This window comes from Vulpes vulpes, chromosome 8 (genome assembly GCF_048418805.1).
Source record: "Vulpes vulpes isolate BD-2025 chromosome 8, VulVul3, whole genome shotgun sequence".
NCBI lineage: Eukaryota > Metazoa > Chordata > Mammalia > Carnivora > Canidae > Vulpes > Vulpes vulpes.
The window spans coordinates 85053787-85074841 of record NC_132787.1 but is presented as its reverse complement, the minus strand read 5'-3'; the positions used below and the strand labels follow the sequence as shown (position 1 = coordinate 85074841).

The 21055-nt window shown below is 38.0% G+C and overlaps 1 protein-coding gene across 1 annotated transcript; it reads right to left on the bottom strand.

The window, feature by feature from the left end:
- Window positions 1-985: 985 nt before the first annotated feature.
- Window positions 986-17923, bottom strand: FAM98A (family with sequence similarity 98 member A). The gene is made up of 8 exons (XM_026016011.2): window positions 17180-17923; window positions 13853-14001; window positions 11707-11841; window positions 8331-8515; window positions 7157-7237; window positions 6482-6598; window positions 2874-3041; window positions 986-2785 (listed from the first exon to the last, which is right to left on the bottom strand). The coding sequence occupies exons 1-8, from the start codon at window positions 17230-17232 to the stop codon at window positions 2120-2122; spliced, it is 1554 nt and encodes a 517-aa protein (XP_025871796.1). The 5' UTR covers window positions 17233-17923; the 3' UTR covers window positions 986-2119.
- Window positions 17924-21055: the final 3132 nt, after the last annotated feature.

Below are 21055 nucleotides of genomic sequence, written 5' to 3'. Positions count from 1 at the left end.
TTAGAGCCATCATGGAGAAATGTATAATTTGCTCACTATAATTATATGCTCAAATTTGAAAAGCAATCTATTAACCATAAAAATAAATCAATTATATTTGTCAAAAGAATTAAACATATTCATGATATATCGTGGATTCTTTGGTTACAAAACAGATTAAAGCAAATGCTAAGGTAAATGTGAATACATTCTAAGATACGAAACCTTGACAATTTTATCTCTAACAGGAAACTCCTATACATACTAGACATATTTAACAGCATAAAGAGACTAATAGTTACAACTTTCAAGACCTTAAAATCTTTAATGATAAATCAAAGTATTTTAAATTGTCTTCAAGTTCAAACATTTTAGAATGGTAAAGGCTAGCTAAAAAAAAAAAAAAAAAAAATCTATTAAACAGGTAAAATTAACAAAATGATAAGGTAGGCTTTCTTTTTTTTTTTTTAAGGTAGGCTTTCAAAATGGTTTTTAAGTACCAAAACAATGCGCTTATCTCAATAGCAAATAGAATATTGCCATCCTATGTTAAACATGAGTTGATTCTTTATAAAGCCCAAATTAGTAGTAAAAGGAAATCCTAAATCTGTTTCTATGAACATATATGTTCATTTTACTTCCTTTTAAGAAAAATGTCCCTCATTCTTAGGAAGAATGGAGAAACAAAGTAAAACCAAAAAAACCCTGAAAGATTAGGGCCATTAATTTATCTTTGCCTAATACATTGTGTAACAACAGCTACACCCAGTGGCCAGAGTAGTGAGGTTTTGTAGCTATAATGATAGAGTAAAAGGTAAATCTGGAAATAAGTATTTTTCAATTTATTTAAGGTTTTAGGGTAAGGGTTAGCTTTCATTACAAATTACGTTTTAAGGGAACACTCAAGAATTTTGGGGGGGAACAAAACGCCTTAGCTCATAAGCTTGAAACGAGTATCCACATTAATTCAGTTTTTATAAGTAGCTAAAATAAAACTCAAACCAGAGAGAGAACATACAGATACTTTATTGCTCACCTTTCACACAAAGCACACCTCCAGCCATTTTCTTTCACAGCTTGACAATGTTTACTTATACAAAAACCCAGCAAGAAGCTTCATGTAGATTTCAGTCAAGGAGAATGTCAAACATCAACTCTGCCAGGCTTTTGTTTTCTGCAGCAATAATAAAGGGCCTCCTGCACTAAGCAAAAATCTGTCCTCTTACTTGGTAGTGCATTTCTTCCATTACAAAAAAAGTCTCCTGCCCAAAGCAAACTAACTTGTATTTGCTGAGCCAGTGGTATTAACTCGTGCATAAAACAAATTTCAGTTTGCTGTTTCTTCTAACAGATTTCAAGTAAAAATAAGGTTTAAGGAGGAACTTGTTTTGAATGGATGCAGGTCAGTTTGAATTGCTATACTATATAAATGCCTACATGTACTATAGGTTCACAACTTAGTTTGCTTTTATAATCTTTACGGATTTTGGCCGTGTTCAAGGTTTTCAGAGTTGAGCATATGGTACAGTATTCCACCGAAAGGATAAGGCTACTGAATGTGCTATCTGCAGAAGAGCTCATTTAATAGGAACGGACCTAAAAGTTCTATAATGAAGCAAATGTGGCATAATCTCTCGGAATAAAAAGCCAATCAGGGCAGAACTGTGCTTGGAAAATAGGCATTAGAATACTTTTAAGGAAAACACATATAAATGGATTGTTAATATGAGGAAGGTTTCCTAGTTGTAAATCTAAAAAAATCTAGGAGAATCCTCATTTTCAAAACTGCTTATTGAAAACTACTTATTCAAGTAATTTCTTCCCCAAAAAGTATGCGTGTTCTGACTGTGGAATTAGTCTACTGGTCAATTAAAGGCAATTTTAATTACCTTTTAGAAAATTCTTCATATAAAGGAGAGATGTTTCTCAAACAAACTGAGTTATGTAAGTCCTTTAAAAAAAAAAAAAAACACAACAACAACCCCAACAGAATTGAATGAAGACCTACAAATACTTATGCCAAGCAGGAATCTGCCTGCCACCTGTGGTCTCACATTAATTCAAAACTGATGCTGGACTCAGGATTCTGAAACTAAGTTTCTATTACTTGAGCTCTAGCAAAATGTAAGGTTCTGTAGCCTCAACTAGTATAATGTCTTCCCTGTCCAAATCCAGAATGATTATACTGATAACCTCCATGCTGGAAGTGCTGTTCAAATTGTCCCCCTTGGTGATAATTCTGGCTCCCCCTTCCTCCCCAACCTCCTCCCTGGCCTCCACGTCCACCTCGGCCTCCTCGACCACCTCTCCCTCCACGACCACCACCTCGATCATTATGGTGCCCACCATCTTGGTATCTATTGTCCTGCTGGTATCCACCACCCTGGTATCCACTTCCTGTATAAGTAGATGTTTGGAAACCACCATAACCACCACCTTGATAGCTACCACTGTGGCCACCACCATGATAGCCACCTGGCTGGAAACCCGAATCTCGATAACCACCATCTTGGTAGCCACCTCCTCCTCCACTCCCTCCATCCGTCCAGCCTCCTTGATGTTTATTTCCTCTTCCTCCCCCTCGGCTACCATGGTCGTAGCCACCACGTCCACCTCTCCCTCCTCCTTGTTCATGACCTCCTCGTCCTCCGTATGAGGAATGTTCATAACCACCTCTCCCTCCTCCTCGGCCTCCTGCTTGCTGCTGGGGGCCATCCTGCCTTTTCTGCCACGGTGGCATCTCTGGAGGTGGAGGTTCAATTTCATTGGGTCTACCTCCTCTGTCAGGCACCCTGCCCATCAACACCTGTGGGATAAGAAAGATATTTTAAACTACTGTATTTTATAAATAGAAATAAGTGTATGTGAAAGAAAATTAAAGATATTTTAATCACCTTATTGATGGCACAGGCAGTCTTTTCTCTTATAGAGCCACTGCTTGTCCTTAAAATCTTCGACAAGTCTTGTCTGGCAGCCAAAAGGTGGGCAACAGAAATAGTACTTTTAGGAGATAAGACTGAGCGTTTCGGCTGGTAAACCTTTGCTAATTTTTCTGTCTGACTCTGTTGAAACAAAGTGTCCAGAGACAAAAGTCAGTTTTCAAAACGACATAGAAACACTGATATTAAGTAAGTTAAAGACTGCGGATAATAGTTACTAGGCTTAAGACAGGAAGAAAAAAGGTTATACTCACCATTGCTTCTACCTGGTTCCACCTTAAGATACAGTTGTTGGGCTTGCTGATACAGCAAGGAATGATGCTGGGAGATGGGTAGGAAGGGGACACACAGGGTAGAGGGGCTTCCCTTTAGGACTGTGGGGCCAAAAGGTAAAAAATGTTCCCCCTGCCGTCGGTCTCAGTTCAAACATACTCATTTTATCAATTTAAATATAAGGATGTAAACCTATTTCAATAATTTTGCCTTTGAATTTTCCCATCTTTGCTTACAGTGAGATAAAAAGTGCTAGCTATGGTTAATTTGTACTAATTAGGTTAACAGGGTACATATATTCCAAAGTGGTCCCTCCTGTGTAATACTTTCCTCTATTGTAAGTAATAAGGAAAAAAGGTCTACTTTAACCATTTGGTAAGAGTTAATGATTAAGACTGTCAAGCTCCCGAGAGACAAACCAATGGGAATCTGGGACACCTGGGCACGCCACTTAAATGTGTGCGAAACAAAAGACCATCAAAGATAAATGAGCAAAGAACAAAGAAATTTCACACATGAGAAAATAAAGTTTGAACAAATTTAAGAAATGTTTTCCAGATAGGAATCAATAAATGTAAATTAACCTGAACTGTGAGAAATAATAATCTCCTATCAAATCTTGGAAACAACAGCTACAATACACAGTAAAATAAGCACAAAGACAAAAAATATTTGGTAAATCTGTCAGTTATATGCAGGTACTCAAAAATATTGATTACATTATGTAAAAAGGATGTAAAAAGGTATGCTTATTATGGTTGTACAAACAGACAAAGGAACATAATACTAAAAATGAAAATAGCTATTGTGTTTAAGACAATGAGACAATCCATAACTTATTTGGAAAAATTTTAATAATTAAAAGGATAAAGAGATTGTTAGTTCACAGTGTCTGGAGGAAAGTTTCCTGAACAGGTCATGTGTTTCTTTCTCATAGTTACTCATTGTACCTACAGTAAGTGCTCAATGTTTGTTGAATGGCAACAAACACCTTTGAGAAGAGAGCTTAGTGTTTTAAATAAAACTGATTTAAAATGCAATTTCAAACTGATGTACGTATATAAATTTCATTATATGAAACAAGTTCATTTTGTGCATACAAAGGTATTTCTAGAAAGTGATTTAAAACCAAGTTTCAAAATGAGATTATCAGTATATAAATTCCACTAGATGAAACAAATAATTTGTATAGTTCTTCCTTATCTTCTCTAATATATTTATATAGTTCATAAAATCATTGTATATTACCATTCAAAAGGATCTTAAATATCACCTAGATTAAACACAGCATTTTAAAGATGTCAGAAATGGGGAGAGAAATGGAAGTTCACACATAGTGGGTTAGGAGGCCAGCGATACAATCCAGTAAAGGCAGGGCCAAACCAGAACCACTGTGTGTTAATGCCTCAGTTGGTGCGGGACACCGTCAGTAGGTCAGTAGTTTTCTAGATAAGAGGTGCAGGTTCCGGGGATCCCTGGGTGGCGCAGTGGTTTAGCCCCTGCCTTTGGCCCAGGGCGCAATCCTGGAGACCCGGGATCGAATCCCACATCGGGCTCCCGGTGCATGGAGCCTGCTTCTGTCTCTGCCTCTCTCTCTCTCTCTCCCTCCCTCCCTCTCTCTCTGTGACTATCATAAATAAATAAAAATAAAAAAAAAAAAAAAAAAAAAGAGGTGCAGGTTCCTGTTGAAGTATATCAACCATGCTGAGAGTGAAATGACTATTTCTATCAAAGATAATGTTTTCTGAGGGGATCCCTGGGTGGCTCAGTGGTTTAGCATCTGCCTTCTGCCCAGGGCATGATCTTGGAGTCCCGGATAGAGTCCTGCATCAGGCTCCCAGCATGGAACCTGCTTCTCCCTCTGTTTGTGTCTCTGCTTCTCTCTCTCAGTGTATCTCATGAATAAATAAGTCTTAAAAAAAAAAAAAAAAAAAAAAAGATAATGGTTGTTTCTATCAGAGATTAACTTAAAGAAGGACTGGCATTTCCTACAGGATAGCCAGAGGAGAGAGTGATTTGCTCCCTGTGTTGCTACTGATTAGCTGTGAGATCTGAGACAAAGCCTCCCATTTACAGGGTCTCTGGGTTGGTTTTTTTTTTTTTTTTCCAGTTGCAAAATGAGGGGAGTTAAGACTGATCTCTAGAGACAACTGGCTAAGTTGGTTAAGTGTCTGCCTTTGGCTCACGTCATGGGATCAGAGCCCCATGTTGGGCTCCCTGCTCAGCAAGGAATCTGCTTCTCCCTCTCCCTGCCACTCCTGCTCACTCTCTCTCAAATAAATAAAATCTTAAAAAACAAAAAACCGGTATCTAACATCCCTTTCCAATGCTGAAATAGTGTAATTCAATAAATACCTTCCCCAACAATTTAGCAGCCAAATAGGGCTGTGCTAAAGTTTAAAGATTTTAGGTGAAAATAACATTATTAGCAAGATAACTGGAGAACTACAAAAAAACTTTTTGGAGTCAATTAACTAAAATTAAGGGAACATGTAATACACACCTGGACCACGCTCTCCATAGTTCAAGGATGAATTCCATTTTAGGGTCCTGAGGTCAAATTAGTCATGTGTGCCAATTACTTCCCCATCACCAATCATACAGTAGATATTTAATAAACATCTGTTTAATGACCAAGATCTTGACCTGAATTATCTTATTTAATCTGAATAAAACTGAAGTCTTACCAGGTTTTCCGATTCTCTATAAATACTTAGTAATATTTGGTCTTGCTAAATCCAGTATTTTTCATTTTAAGTAGCAAATGAAATTGTTAGCTTACAGTACAGTGAGTAATTTAAAAATGTATTATTTTAGTGATATTTAGTATTTTAGTGATTTTCAAATACTTTCTCTGTTTCTCTTACAAATGAGTACTTCCAGTAAGGTCTAAACATGTTTGTTTGTTTGTTTAAGATTTTATTTATTTATTCATGAGAGGCACAGAGAGAGAAAGACAGAAGCAGAGACACAAGCAGAGGGAGAAGCAGGCTCCACACAGGTAGCTCAACGTGGGACTCGATCCCGGGCACCTGGGCTGAAGGCAGGTGCTAAACCACTGAACCACCCGGGGTTGCCCTAAAATACGGTTTTGTTAAAAGATATTAAAAAGCTGAAAAGAAAGTGTTTTCATTATTGCTAAAAGAAAAAATATTGGTACTTAGCAACTCACTAAAGAAAAATTCTGATGTGTGTCTCCTGGGCATTTCTCTTGTAGTTTCCACTGTATCTAAACTGTGCTAGGATCATGACTATAAATATTCTGCTCTTTTAAAATATTTAATATGTACCTTAGCTCTGTCAGACCAGCCAAAAGACTGGACAGTGACATCCAAACGTTTTATTAGCAGCTTTCTCCGAACTTCATATTCATTGGCTATGGCTTGGTTAATTGCTTCTATTTTTTCCTAAAAAGGAAATTTAAAAGATCAGTTAGAATTTAAATGTGCTTGACCACCCCCCTGTTCCAGAAGGGCAGAGGCTGTGTCTGTTTCATTCATAACTAATTCCTCAACACTTAGTACCAAATTACTTAATATAGTATAAAAAGTTATAATAACTTTTTAAGTTGATGAAATGATAGGCTAAATAATGTCTCAAAACATAATAAAGATTAAGTAGAGAATTCTCACTTGGCCTTCCTATTAATTCTCTGTGTAAAGTTTAGTCCAATGACTTTTTTGGCTTGAAGGCAACCCATTTGGCAATTAGAAACATACTGAACTTCAATTTCTTTTTACCAGCTATGTGATATATTTATAAATTATGAGATAAGTATTTCCAATCTTAGACAAATACAATTATTCTGACTAAATCTTCAGATTCACAAAAATGACTCTAACAATGTCCACCTAGGAAACTACCTATTGGAAAATGTAACTTAAAAAGGACAAGCTCTAAGTGGCTCTATCATGAGATAGGGAGATGGTTCTTTACTAAGATTACCTAAGACGACTGCTACTCACCCAGTGAGCTGGTCCCATTGGCTTCTTCAATAACGGCTTTCCCACATGGTTAGGTGGAACTTTTGCTAATGTCTCCTTTAACTGACACAAACACATAAATGAATGAACAAACAAATCTAAAAGTACAACATATCCTCATCTTCCCAATTCCCATCATATCTTGCCATCAAAAGAAGATTCCTGACAGAGGCAAAGGTGGAGGATGTTTGAAAATGTACAGGACCCACACGATAAAGACATTCACTTGTCCCACTCCTCACGTGCCTATGGAAGCATGATTCCTTCACTGTACCTAGAACAGTGCCTGGTAACAGCAGGCACTCAATGTGTATTTGCTGAATGGATGAATGAACACACAGAAAAATATGGACTATGGATACAGTGCTGCTCCCCTGTAGAGTTCAGCCAAAATTGTGCATCATGGCGTCCACCTACCCCACAATGCAAATGTACCAATTCTTAGAGTCCAGCAGATATGCATATAGAGAATAACGCTGCTACAACAAATAACATTCTCTTATATTCATTAATTTATTAAAATTGCTTATTCCTAGTCCATTATATTTTAAAAACCTCTTAACAGTTAATGTGTGGCATAAAAATAATTCTGAATTATTTTCACATGCCAGATTATGTTAGCCATCAACAAACCTAGTTTGCCACACGTGGCATAAAAATAATTCTGAATTATTTTCACATACTAGAGTATGTTAGCAGTCAACAAACCTAGTTTGCCAACTGAAACATGTAAGATTCATAGTGACTGGATTAAAAACCAAAAACGTTTACAACCATTTTTGTCCAGTCAGTGGAAAGGAGGGTGGCAACATTTAATGATTAAAGACCTTAAAAATTAATTGCCTCAAAGTTCAAGGATAAAATTTTAAAAAGGACTTAAGTCTTCATCCTTTTTACATTATACCTAGCTTATTTCAGTTTATAAATCAAAGTGCAAAGTTTCCTTTTTGAAAAAGAAACATGCTAACAAGTTAAAAAAAAAAAAGTAAAATACTAATTTCTCTTTAAGGTAGATAGGATTTAAACCCAAAACTCATTTAGTAACAATTAATAATATGCACATTAGGTTCCCATTAAGAGAAATTAACTTGATTCATTTCAAACAAATGTAGAACTATGCCTTTAATACACTACAATCTGGTACTAAAGGTCTTACTTTTTTTTCAATCCCGCTGAAGAATTGGAACATAGTTATATTGGCTGGAGGTTTGGACATTCCTAGAGCAATACATATGCCTTTCAACTCTTGAAAGACCTCACTACCGCCTCCTTCTTGAGCTTTTTTTGGAGGAGCATTCACACAGAGCATTCTGGCAGCTTCTAGTTCTGAGATGAGGTATGCTGAAGTAAACAAAATAAGATTTCAAAATGAGATACAGCTACAGTTAATAGTCATAAGTCTGGAGTCACAACTCTATAGACCTAATGAATATGTAACTTTTAAAGCTGCAAGAATGGATAAAAACAAGAAAAGAAAACCATTTTTACCTGCAAATGACATAACATATAAACTGGTTCTGTAATTCAGGTTATTTAATCAGTATATGTTTAAAGGGCAATTTAAAAATAAGTGATTCTTCTTTGAAACCAAAGTATCAAGGTAGATCACATCTAAAAATATGGATTCTAATATCCCACTATTCAGGAACTCTAGAACAGGGGTTGGCATCTGTTAACAAATTTACAAAAAGGTAGCAAGTGGCCAATCTTCAGCAACAACTGGAACTGGTTGATATTATTTTTTTACTTCTCACCACTGACGTGCACCAGTGATATAACTCTCTTGCTCTCCTACCTTCCAATACTTAGGTGGTTGTTCAGAACTGGCAGGAAACATTTTCAAGCGGTCAAAACTTAACTTTCAAAAGGGGGAAGACACAAAACTCCCCAAAGCTCCTCTCTTGGCTTCCAGGAGCCTAATACCACCCTCTCTGGCTGTTTAGAGAAAACCCTCTTCCATCTATGTTCTTCTCAGTATTCCCTTCCCCCTACCTTCCTTTTTCTCTCACCATTCCCCAATTCCATTGAAAAACTACATCAACAAAACTTTCTAATCTTTTCTTGGCAGAGTTCTTTTGTATCAATATTATCCCCTCCTGTGTTGATTTCAGCCAGGTATAATGAGGGCTGTAATGAAGGTATAAATATTCAATCTTATTCCTTTAACCTTCCCAAGGACATTTAAAGTTTTAGGAAAGACCTAAAAGACCTCAGGATTTCAGGTTATATGACAAAGTCAGATGCCTTCTGACAACATTAGAAAGATAGTTTTGGAAAAAAGACATTTTCTGGGCCCCTAAGTCCTATTAAAAGTTCGAAAGAATGACCAGCTTGAATATCTCATTTCCTACCCCCAAGGTGTAATGCTGGAACAATAAATACAGTTAAGTTTCTGGAAAGGTCATTCTACAGGACTTTGATAACATCTTAATGTGTTCTATACTACAAACCGTAGGAGTTAAAAGATCAAAAAAGTAAAGTTCCACTGTTTTTCTAAACAAGGTTTTACTGGAACACTCCCATGCTCATTTACAGAATCTCTATGGCTGGTACATGCTACCACAACAGAGGTTAAACAGTTGTGACAAGGATATTACATCTTGCGAAGCTGAAAATATTTATAGTTTTACCCTTTAAAGAGAAAGTTTGCCAACCCCTGTTCTAGAAACTCATGATTTTATAAACTGGTTCTCTAAATTTGGGACATCATAATCTCAGGCACCCACAAAATTAGTTTACCAATATAATTACCATTAAAACACATTATCTGTTACTGATGTGTTCAAAGTACTAAGAAGGGCACTGGAGATATAATACAAAACAAACAAAACAAATGATCTCTACTGACAATCTAGTTAGGAATAAGGAATACATGCATTAGAGATGAATAATTCTTCATCTATTAGGAACTCCGATATCTGACTTTTTTTCTTACTTAAGGGAAATAATCTGACAACCAGACAGGCAAAACTTCTTAACGGGACACAGGAGAGTTTTTTAGCCACTCATTCAAAGACTACTCTATTTTACTAACAATTCTAATGAGATTGGTTATTTTCCCCCTCAGAATACAACATATTAGAGGATTCAAATCAGTAAGGTAAAAGGTGCTGGAGAAAGAAGTAAAATTATAGCATCAAGAGATGACAACTGATACTTGGAAACATGAGAAATATTTATACAGAGCGAATAGAGAATGAGCACATAAATACTAGCATGACAGAAAATATAAACTGAGGGGAATATTTTATGTGACTATCTATCTATCTATCTATCTATCTATCTATCTATCATCTATCTATTTTAGACATAGAGAGAGAGAGAGGCAGAGACACAGGAGGAGGGAGAAGCAGACTCCATGCTGGGAGCCTGATGTGGGACTCGATCCCGGGACTCCAGGATCGCGCCCTGGGCCAAAGGCAGGCGCTAAACCGCTGAGCCACCCAGCGATCCTGAGGGGAATATTTTAAAGGGGAAACAGCAGAAGCAAAGATAAAGAGGAATGAAGAGTGTATGAAATTCACACAATTTGAGGGATACTAAATGCATGCATAAGAACAACATGCAGCAATAAATCACTATTTAAAGCAGTATCTGACCTTATGTGCCTACCTTCCCTCCCCATAATCATTCAACAAAGAGGAAATTATGTAAGTGATCCTGGAATACCTCAGTGCTTGGGTATAATGGCAATGAATACATTCTTTAAAATACTGAGCCTTCAAAATTGGAGCTGTCTCATTTTTCAGAAACCAGTATAGTTGTAAAGACAGTATTTAAAAAAAACCCTCCGAACTGTGTTTGTCCTAGTAAGAACTGTAATATTCAGTTAACCAAAGCTTAATCTAAATGTGTTTCTCAGACTGCTACAAAAATTGTGAGTTAAGACTACTGCCTGTTATTTACTGGAGAGTTCATTTAACGCAATAAAATTTGTGAGTCTACTTACTGATTTTCAGGGTGAAGAAAGAAATAGTAGTTAGTATACAAAAAACATGGAAGGAAAGGGTTTTGGTAACAGTCTATTTCCCAGAATGATCAGTAAGCACAGGAACAATTCAAATACTATTTTGAACATTTTACACTGTAATTTGATATATTTACAAACCAAAACCCCTGAACAATTACCCAACTACAAAAAAAATCCACATTATAAAACATCTTAATTTTTTTAAAAACATCATTATTCCCACACTATCTTCCTAGTCTATTTTAAAATGTGCTTCCAGTGTAGAACACTAAGGTTTAATGATCACACACTTGAACATTCAGCATTACCTTTGGTCATATTAGGTGAAGCACAATAATACCAGCAAAGTTAAATGATAAAAGAGTAGTAATTATAAAACAACACTGTTACCAGTGCATAGGCCTACCATTAGCTCTAAGTTGGAAATGTAATAGTTTTCTTTAAGTAGCATTCTGAATTAAATCGGTAATGACACAGTACTACAGCAGCCAGTTTATTAGTCAAATATAAATAAAAATATGAATAAAAAATAACAGCTACATTCTAGTAGCCATGAACTTACTGAGCAAAAGGAGGCAGTTCTTCTGAACGAGAAGGCGCTTGGTCACATCCCCAGATGTCAGTGACAGATATGGACAGTTCATCTCCCCTAGTAGCCCACTCACCTCAAGCTGGAATTCTTCGGCTTCACTCGGGCCTTTTAAGAATTAAAATAACCTTATTGAATAAAAATGATTATTTTTCCCATTAGCATAAAAGTTATATATAAATTGAAAGTTTTAATAGGATCTTCCTAGTACAAGTTACTTTGACTTCTAATTCACCCTTTCTCATACCACTGTCAATTTTTTTAAGAAGTTTTCATTACATTATTCCCTTATTTGGGAATCTTTAATGGTTTCCTAATTTCTACTCCATCTAATCTAATCATCTGCCTTGAAAGATTTCTTTATAGCCCCTCTGCTTCGCCTTCCCTACATATTGCTATGCAGTAGTACCTATGACATGTATGTGGTAGTTAAATTTTACCTCCACAAATATTTTATTTGTACTAGGCCAATCTCTTCATTGTCCCAAGAACAGTGTTATTTCTACTTCTGTGCCTTCATTTAAGTTATCCCCCGTGATTGATATACTCTATACTTTCCCTTCATCTATCAAATCCCACCTCTCCAAAGCCCAGTGGTCTTGCTCCTTGATAAAACCTTCCCCAAGTACTGAAGCACTCCCTGACTTTCTCCCCCTGTGAACCACAAAGCCAAGCATTTAATGACTGTACTAATCTCCACTTGTTTCATTTGTGCCTAATATTCCCAGTGAGGTTAAATTTAAGTTAGCAAACATGACTTACAGTTCTGTATTCCCAAGTATGTTAAATACAGAGTTCATCTGGTGAACCAAGGAGAAATAATGCTATTTCTTCCTTACTATTCTGATGTTTGTCTATCACATACAGGCAAAAATTAACAAACCCTGAAAGAGTCATTTGACCTGGGTCCATCTTCTCAACTGTAAAATGGGAAGGCTGTATTATCAATGTTTTGTAAATTGTTTTGTGAACTCAAATTCCACAGAAATTTAGAAACAGCTGGGGAAGAGGAAGAAAGAGTTGTGCAAAAAGTAATCTTTCTTAACGTCAACTAAACAGGTACACTGCTACTTGTTTTGTATGTTGGCTTCTATGTTTTCATGTGAACAAAGGCGTTCCAGGATTTCATTTACTACAGGTGTTTTCACAAGTTCCTACAATCTCTGAAATGTTAGGTCAAGAGGCAGCATTTAGAGCACTGGGTCCCAAACCTGACTGCTTGGGATTGAATTCTGGCTGTATATCAGGTACTGGTTGTGTGACCTCAACTCACACATTTAACCTAGCTGTGCTTCCCTGCCTCAAGTTTTAAGTGAGTTAACACATGGAAAGTACTTATATCATCAATTAATGTAAGCTGCTGCTACCCTTACTGTTACACTACAGTGTCCTTAGTAATTGGAACTGGTTGCAACTAATGTGTACATTAAATATACTGAACATGCAAGAAAGTGAGTTCTTTAAAACAGGATTCTGTGTGGAGGGAGAAAATAGGGATTATGTGTTTAGTTCTCCATGAGGGAAAGTTAATAAGAGAGCATTTTTCTTTGTCTCCTATTGTAGGTTTTACCTATGGTAGGAGGGAACCAGATGGTGGAGTGTTGGATTCCAAGCTTTTGTCTCTTTTGCAGAGTCAACAAACTAGTGCTTATACAATAACAAAATTGGCAAATATAAAACCGATCTCAACACCATAAATCTGGTTGTGATGGATGTACTGATAACATTTCTAACTTCTTAAGAGTGTTCTCTTTCTCCCCATGTATAACAAAACTATAATGCATTTATATGCTATATGTACTTCTGAAATCTAAGAATATCCTAGTTGCCAGTTCTAGCCACTGATTTAAAAACTCAAGTCATGTTTCACAAAGACTGGAAAGTTCACATATGCTATACTTGCCTTCCATTTCTGAATCTCAATATTAAGATCTTTTCAACATCCACAGTGTTTTAGTAGTTGCACAACTATATCCTGTGAGTATTTGGGTTTCTTTATAAACTTTTTTTTTACATTTACAAAGAACTTAAAACTTCAAGTTTAGTACTAATAATGTTAAACTGACAATACCCCAATTTTATTTTTATATTTTGCACCTAAAACTGAATGTTTACTTACTGTTAGTTGCTTGCACATTTTCCTCTAGTTTACAGAACACTCTTAATTCAGACACCAGCCAAGCACAGAGTTTGGTAAACTCGGGGGAACTGGCTCCAGCAGAGACTGCCTGAGACAGAGCACCATCTTCCAACAATGGACCCTTGTAACTGGTGAGTAAAAAAATTATACTTCAGAAGAATATAAAATCACACCTAATGTTTTATATAAACACTATATCTATGTATTATTTGTATGATGAAACAATTTTCATAAGTTATGATGACCGATTTGCAAACTTGCAAATGTAAATAAAATTTATAGAAAATTAAATCTAAATTTTAAATTTAATCTAATAAAATCTATTAGAGGGATCCCTGGGTGGCGCAGCGGTTTGGCGCCTGCTTTTGGCCCAGGGCGCGATCCTGGAGACCCAAGATCAAATCCCACGTCAGGCTCCCGCTGCATGGAGCCTGCTTTTCCCTCTGACTCTGTGTGTGTGTGTGTGTGTGTGTGTGAGACTATCATAAATAAATAAAAAAATTTTAAAAAAAACCTATTAGAAAAATAAGCTACAATGTAACTGCATTTCAACCCTTCAGGATATATATAAATATTTAAGAAAATCATATATACTACTAAATTATGTCAACTCCTATACATTTGTTGAGAGCTCTTACTGTACAGATTTTCTTACTTTAACTGAAATGAATATTAAAACCACATTGACAAATGATAGTTGATTATACTATAGTTTACGATTTCAGACATAAAAGTTAAGTTACGTTTCCCAGAAATTTTTCCAGAAATAAATTAGGTTAGTTTTTTTAATGACTTACTTTAAAAGCAAAAACCCTCCTATTAATCATTTATTTCCTTTTTCTATATTTAATGACAGCTAAGACTATTAAGACATACTAGTCCCAGAGAAATGTCTGGAATAATTTAAATGATTAATAATTGCTGGCAAGTTGATGTCTCGGTGAACTGTTGCATCCGAATCCTAATCCTTTGAAAGTGATTGAAGCATAATTTTAAAATATTATTAAATGTTCAAACATTCATAAAAGACAATATTAATACTGAGCCCCAACCAAGAATATAGCTAGAACTAAAGATTCTGTCATTTTCAAGGTAATATTAAAATACATATTCTGCAGAAGACTATTTTATCTTTTGGGTGAGATATTCATAGGAAGTTATTAAAGATGAAACATTAAATAAACTTAAGATAATTTGATGTTTGGAAGTATAGAGATGTAAAAGAAATGACATTTAATTCTCTCAAAATGCACCTATGTTCATACACTGAATGGAATGTAAAAAAGTCTTATACAAAAAGTCAGATTATATATAGTCTGGCACCTAGATTCAAAAGCACATGTTTTTAGACACTGCAATCAAGAGACGAGGCCTAGAAATCTCTCTTTGTGTTAACACATTTAGAATTTGTGAGTTTATTCTACAAGTGGTTATTGAATTCCTACTGTCTGCCACACTGAAGATAAAAGATAAATCATTTAAATTCTCGTATTTCTCAGTGAATCCTTTAAAAGTACATGTCAATTAATTAAGCTTGAATTTTAATGCCACCAAACTAAGTAGTTATGCTTAAAATTTAGAGCAAAGTTTTCAGAAAATCTGATAGTTTGCGTTACAATCCATCTCCAATATTTACTTGATTAACCATTATTATAGCAACAATTACTTTTTAGTACTCCAGAAAAATATAGTTAAAAGGGTAGAAGAACAATAATGGGAAGAAACAGCATCCATCACGAGTTGTTAGGCAAGTCTACCCAACCAGAATGACCACATGTAAGTAAGGCCCCCTCCTCTCATTCTACTTACTCCTTCCACGCTAACCCTACGTGTCATTTCTTTTAGGAAGCTTTTAGGACTTGATGTCCTTTCCAACCAAGGGGGCCTTACTTAGTTCTCCTCACAGCATATTCTCACAGTGTGAACTTCTCTTCCACCTCACTTTGTGCCCATAAATAATCAGCCTAACACTGCCATAGCTCAAGTGTTCCTCAAAAAGAAAAAAAAAAAACTGACTGAAAAATGGATTTGTATGTGAGCGAGCAATTTAGTCCGAGATGTCCACCAAAGAGACCATTTTACTGAATGTGACTTTCATCTATCTCCTTATCGAAGAAGCGAGTCCCTTAAAGTCTGGAATATTCATGAAAATCCAAAGCAAGTTCCAATGAAAAGAACAAGGGTCGTTCAATTTGACAAAAGAGAGGATCACCACCACCACTTCTTTTCCCCCAAATTTCCATCGTCAGGGCAGCCAAGTTACTTAAATGGACTGACTCTGAGAACCTCACGGTGTCCCTTCCTGAAGCAAAGCTGCCCAAAGGTTTCCATGTCTCGGAAAAACCTTTGGGAAAGGTTTTGATAAAGGACCTGTTACTTTATAAAGACAGCTAGCTAAATCTAGGGTTTTTTTTTTTTTTTTTTTTTTTTTTTTTTTTTTTTTTGGACACCATCCACCTGTAGACAAAATATTTAATCCCACAGTTTGTTTCTGGAACCGCACTTGGCCCAACAGGTTCTAAATTCTCAAGTTTTAAGAGAGTCCACTAACCTCAGTGACCCAGTGAGGTAAGAAGCCCCATTCCCAGCTTCTGGGTACTAAATCACGGTTGGGCAATTGTCAAGAGAGACGAAATGCACGGCACACATATAAGCACTTGGTGGTTGAAGATGACTGATGGTGGCTCAAGGAGGAGCGTGTCACTGTCGGGGGCAACAGCCAGGGAGTGGTTCCCACGAAGCAGTGACAGGTTAGGTGCACAAGCGAGCTTGGCTAGCGGTACGGATGCAGGCATGTGGCTTGGGGAAGCCGGAGCGCATGCAGAGATGACTGGGCAAAGGAGAGGTTGGTTGGTTGGTTGGTTGTTTGTTTTTCCAGAGAAATGGGGTGGGGTAGAAATAGGGGCTCAAGAGAGGAGCAGGAAGTTTGGAGGACAAGTAGGAAAAAAAAAAAAAAAGAGAGAGAGTCCACTCCGGCAACCTCTAGAGTGCGGGGGGTAGGGCAAGTGGATGGGGAGCAAGAAGACAAGCTCGGGAGGGGGGGTGGCGAGAGCCCAGAGCCCAGACAATGACACGCATGACTGACAAACGCTGCGGGTAACTGGGCTGCAGCGAGCAGAGGGCAGGCCTCGGGTCGTCGCGCTCGGAGGGCCCCGACCCGACCGGGCTGACAGTGGACGTGGCACTGGGGTCCCCGAGCCACCGGGCGCGGCGTGCAGAGGCAGGTGTCCCCGCCTGGCGCGGAGGGGGTGTTCCCGGGGGGCCGGCAGTGTGCGGTTCAGGAGCCCCGCACCCTGGCAGTCTTACCCTAGATCTTCCAACGACTCCAAGATGTCAGTCTCCATGAGGTCACACTCCATGCTACTGTGGTATTCAAATTTCCGAGTCGTCAGGCTCCCCTCTTCGCCGGCAACGCGTACACTCGCGCATGCGCCGCCTCCCCGGAACTTCCAAATCGACAGCTGGCGCCTCAGCCGCCGCACTGCGCATGTCCCGAGCGTGCGCAGGGAACTCGGTCCCGCCTGCCGCCCCACCCCGGCCGGCTAGAGCGCTGCGGGGCGGCGCGGCCTCACACATGCGCACTAGTGACTGGTGAAGCCGGCCGCCCGAAGAAGGGCAGGAGGACCGGCTGCGTGGCAGCTGGGCGTGGGGACCCTAACCTCTCTTAACTGGGCGTACGCATGTGCGAGCCTTGGGGCGGGGCGGGCGCGGGAGGAGCTTGGGGCGGGTGGAGGGGGTTGTCTGGACGCTCCGTGGGTGTTGGCTGGGAAGTGGGGTGTCTGGGTCCCGCAGAGTCACCCGAGTGGATGCCGGCCCCGTGCTGGCGCGGCCTCACCTGAAGTGTGGGGTCGTGCAGGAAGGGAAAACTCGTAATTCCTTAGGACAGGCGTAGACGGACCAGCGCCGAGAGCGGCAGATAACATGCCTTGTGATTTCCTTGTGGCTGCAGTAGCTTTATTTCAGGCTTAGAGAGAGGCGGCAACTGTCCCTTGACACAGGTGTGTCCAGAGAGTTGCTTCCTTCCCCCTGTTGCTTTCTCTCCCCGATTCCTTAGGCCCTCTCCGGGCATTGTATTCCCAGGCGTCCTGTTTTAAGAGGCGCGTGGGGTTTATTCTATATCAGATAGAACACCGTTTATTTTATTTTATTTTATTTTATTTTATTTTATTTTATTTTATTTTATTTTATTTTATTTATTTATTTATTTATTTATTTATTTATTTATTTATTTTGAACAGCGTATATTTTAAATCCCACACAATTTAAACAGGGAGTAAAGTTTGCTGTTGTGATGTTATTATCTTTGACACTTGGCTCCCTGTGACATTCGATGCATGATGGCTTGGGATTCCTTGCCAGTGATTGGCTGGGTACGTCCTCAGAAATTATTGATAAACGAGGAAAATTGTTTCAGAGTGACGGCACGTTTAGGAAATTGTATTTAACCACGAGCTGGCATAATGTTGAAATTGTGTAGGCATTCAAAGAATTTTCACACTCAGTAAATTTAATTTTGTAGTTCTCAAACATTTTTGAGAGCCATTAGACATTTAGGTAGGTGCATTTAGCCACTAGACAATGGCTAAATGCGCCTATCCTTAATATTAATCCTTTTTGAGTTCTTTAGTTTGCATTATTTGCAGTGGGGAAAAGAATATTATCTCAAACGTTTTTGTGTCTAATGGCTAAATGCACCTATCCTTAACGTTAATCCTCTTTTAGTTTCTTAGTTTGCGTTATTTGGACTGGGGAAAGAAATTAATATTTATGTATGTACCTGTGTTGGGTTCGACTCCTTTGATCCATATTATTTTATGCAATCATAAGCCTCTGTAAGTAGAACTCCCATTTTACAGATAATGACGCTAAGGTTCAGTAGCTTACCGATCTGTCAAAAGTCAGAAGGCCAAAAAGGAACTGGATTTTGAGGCTCAGTCATATCTGAATCCATATTCTTTCTAATTTGACTAGTTAAATAAGGGTTTATATGTAGGATATGAAAAAAATAGAAATATGTAGCTAGTGGAATTTAAGCCTATATGTATTATACATAATTACCTAATTATAATGAAAATGGAATAATTATTTGTTCCCCTAGGGTTGTTGAAGATGCTAACAGAAAGTAATCCTTAATGCAAAATCAATTGAGGAGAATGAAGGCTTTCATTTTTGACTCACTTCTTGATGTAAGTTGTAACACATAATGTGAATGAACAAGTCATATTGCTCTAAATTTCTTCTCTCATACAAATTATCAATTTAAATGGAGGTTAGCCAACATAGTTTTTAAAAATAATTTTATAATGAATTTTGCTGCAGTAAAAACAATGCTTTAAAAAGTAAATATTTTCTTTTCTATAGGATCACCTAGGAATCTTGTAGATTTTATTTTGAAATTGCTTATATTGTAAACTGGAGATATATATATATATATACATATACATACACACACACACACATATATATATATATAGAGAGAGAGAGAGAGAGACCTCATTCAAGCTGAATTTGATAGAATGAAAAGAATACTGATGTAAGAGTTAAGCAACCCTGCTTTTGGCCTCAGAAAAGTACAAGGATGAATTTTCTAATACTTAAAAGTATCTGAAGTCCATCAGGTGTCTATGAAAGATGAATTTTCTGTGTAGAAGGTGTTCAGGTAGAGGCTGGATGATGACTTGTTGAGAGTGCTCTTGTGAGGAGGCATGGGGCTATTTACTAATCCTGGTAACCTTTGATTAAACTCTTACCCAAAAAGAATGTAAAATACCAATTAAAATCCCTCCCAGGGGATCCCTGGGTGGCGCAGTGGTTTGGCACCTGCCTTTGGCCCAGGACGCGATCCTGGAGACCCGGGATCGAGTCCCACGTCGGGCTCCCGGTGCATGGAGCCTGCTTCTCCCTCTCCCTATGTCTCTGCCTCTCTCTCTCTCTCTCTCTCTCTCTCTCTCTCTCTCTCTCTCTCTGTGACTATCATAAATAAATAAAAATTAAAAAAAAAATTAAAATCCCTCCCAGTATCTATCCCTGGGGTTACTGTCTATTTTAGTTTCTTGTGGCTGCTGTAACAGGTGACAACAAATCTAGGGACTTACAAGACAAATTGATTACCTTTCTGTTCTGAAAGTCAGATGTCAGGGATCTCATAGGCCTAAAGTCAGCAAGGCTGCCTTCCTTCTGGAGTCTCCAGGGGAAAAATCTATTTTCTTCTCTTTTCTAGCTCCTAGAAACTGTCCTCATACCTTGGCTTCTTACCCTCCCTCTCCTTCTTCAATAATCACATCACTCTAATCTTAGCTTCCTTGATGTCACATCAGTTTCTTTCCTTCTTTATAATTTATAAGCACACTTGTGGTTACATTGGGTCAATACAGATAATCCAGAATCATCTCCCCATTTCAAGATACATAATGTTTAAAAAGATTTTATTTATTTATTCATGAGGGACACAGAGAGAGAGAGGCAGAGACACAGGCAGAGGGAGAAGCAGGCTCCATGCAGGGATCCTGATGTGGGACTCGATCCCAGGACTCCATCCCATGACTCCATTCCGGGACTCCAGGATTATGCCTTGGGCCAAAGGCAGGCACTAAACCACTGAGCCACCCAGGGTTCCCCCAAGATACATAATTTAACCACACCTGCAGAGTCCCTTTTTCCATGTAAACTAACATTTCTGAGGATTAGGACACAGATAACTTTGTGTATGTGTGTGTGTATTGGGGGAGGGGGGTAGTGTTCCATTATTCTGCCTACCACACTGCCCTTCCTGGAAAGCAGAAATCTTAAGGATCTAAAAGACCAGCCTTTTCAGAGCTTCTTGAAAAGAGTAAAGAAACATCATATTTCATACTTGTGAAAAAAAATACAGAGAGGAAAAATGAAATGAAAACTTATTTTAGTTTTCAGCGGAACATCTTTTCATGTCATAATCTTAAAGATTATTATAAGGGAGGTTTTTTATTTTTATAAGGGAAGTTTTGAATTATGCAGCTAAGATTCTTTTTTAATTTTTTTGATTTTTTAATTTTTTATATTTATTTACTCATGATAGACAGAGAGAGAGAGAGAGAGAGAGAGAGAGAGAGAGGCAGAGACACAGGAGGAGGGAGAAGCAGGCTTCATGCGGGGAGCCCTAAGGGGAACTTGATCCCGGGACTCCAGGATCACGCCTTGGGCCAA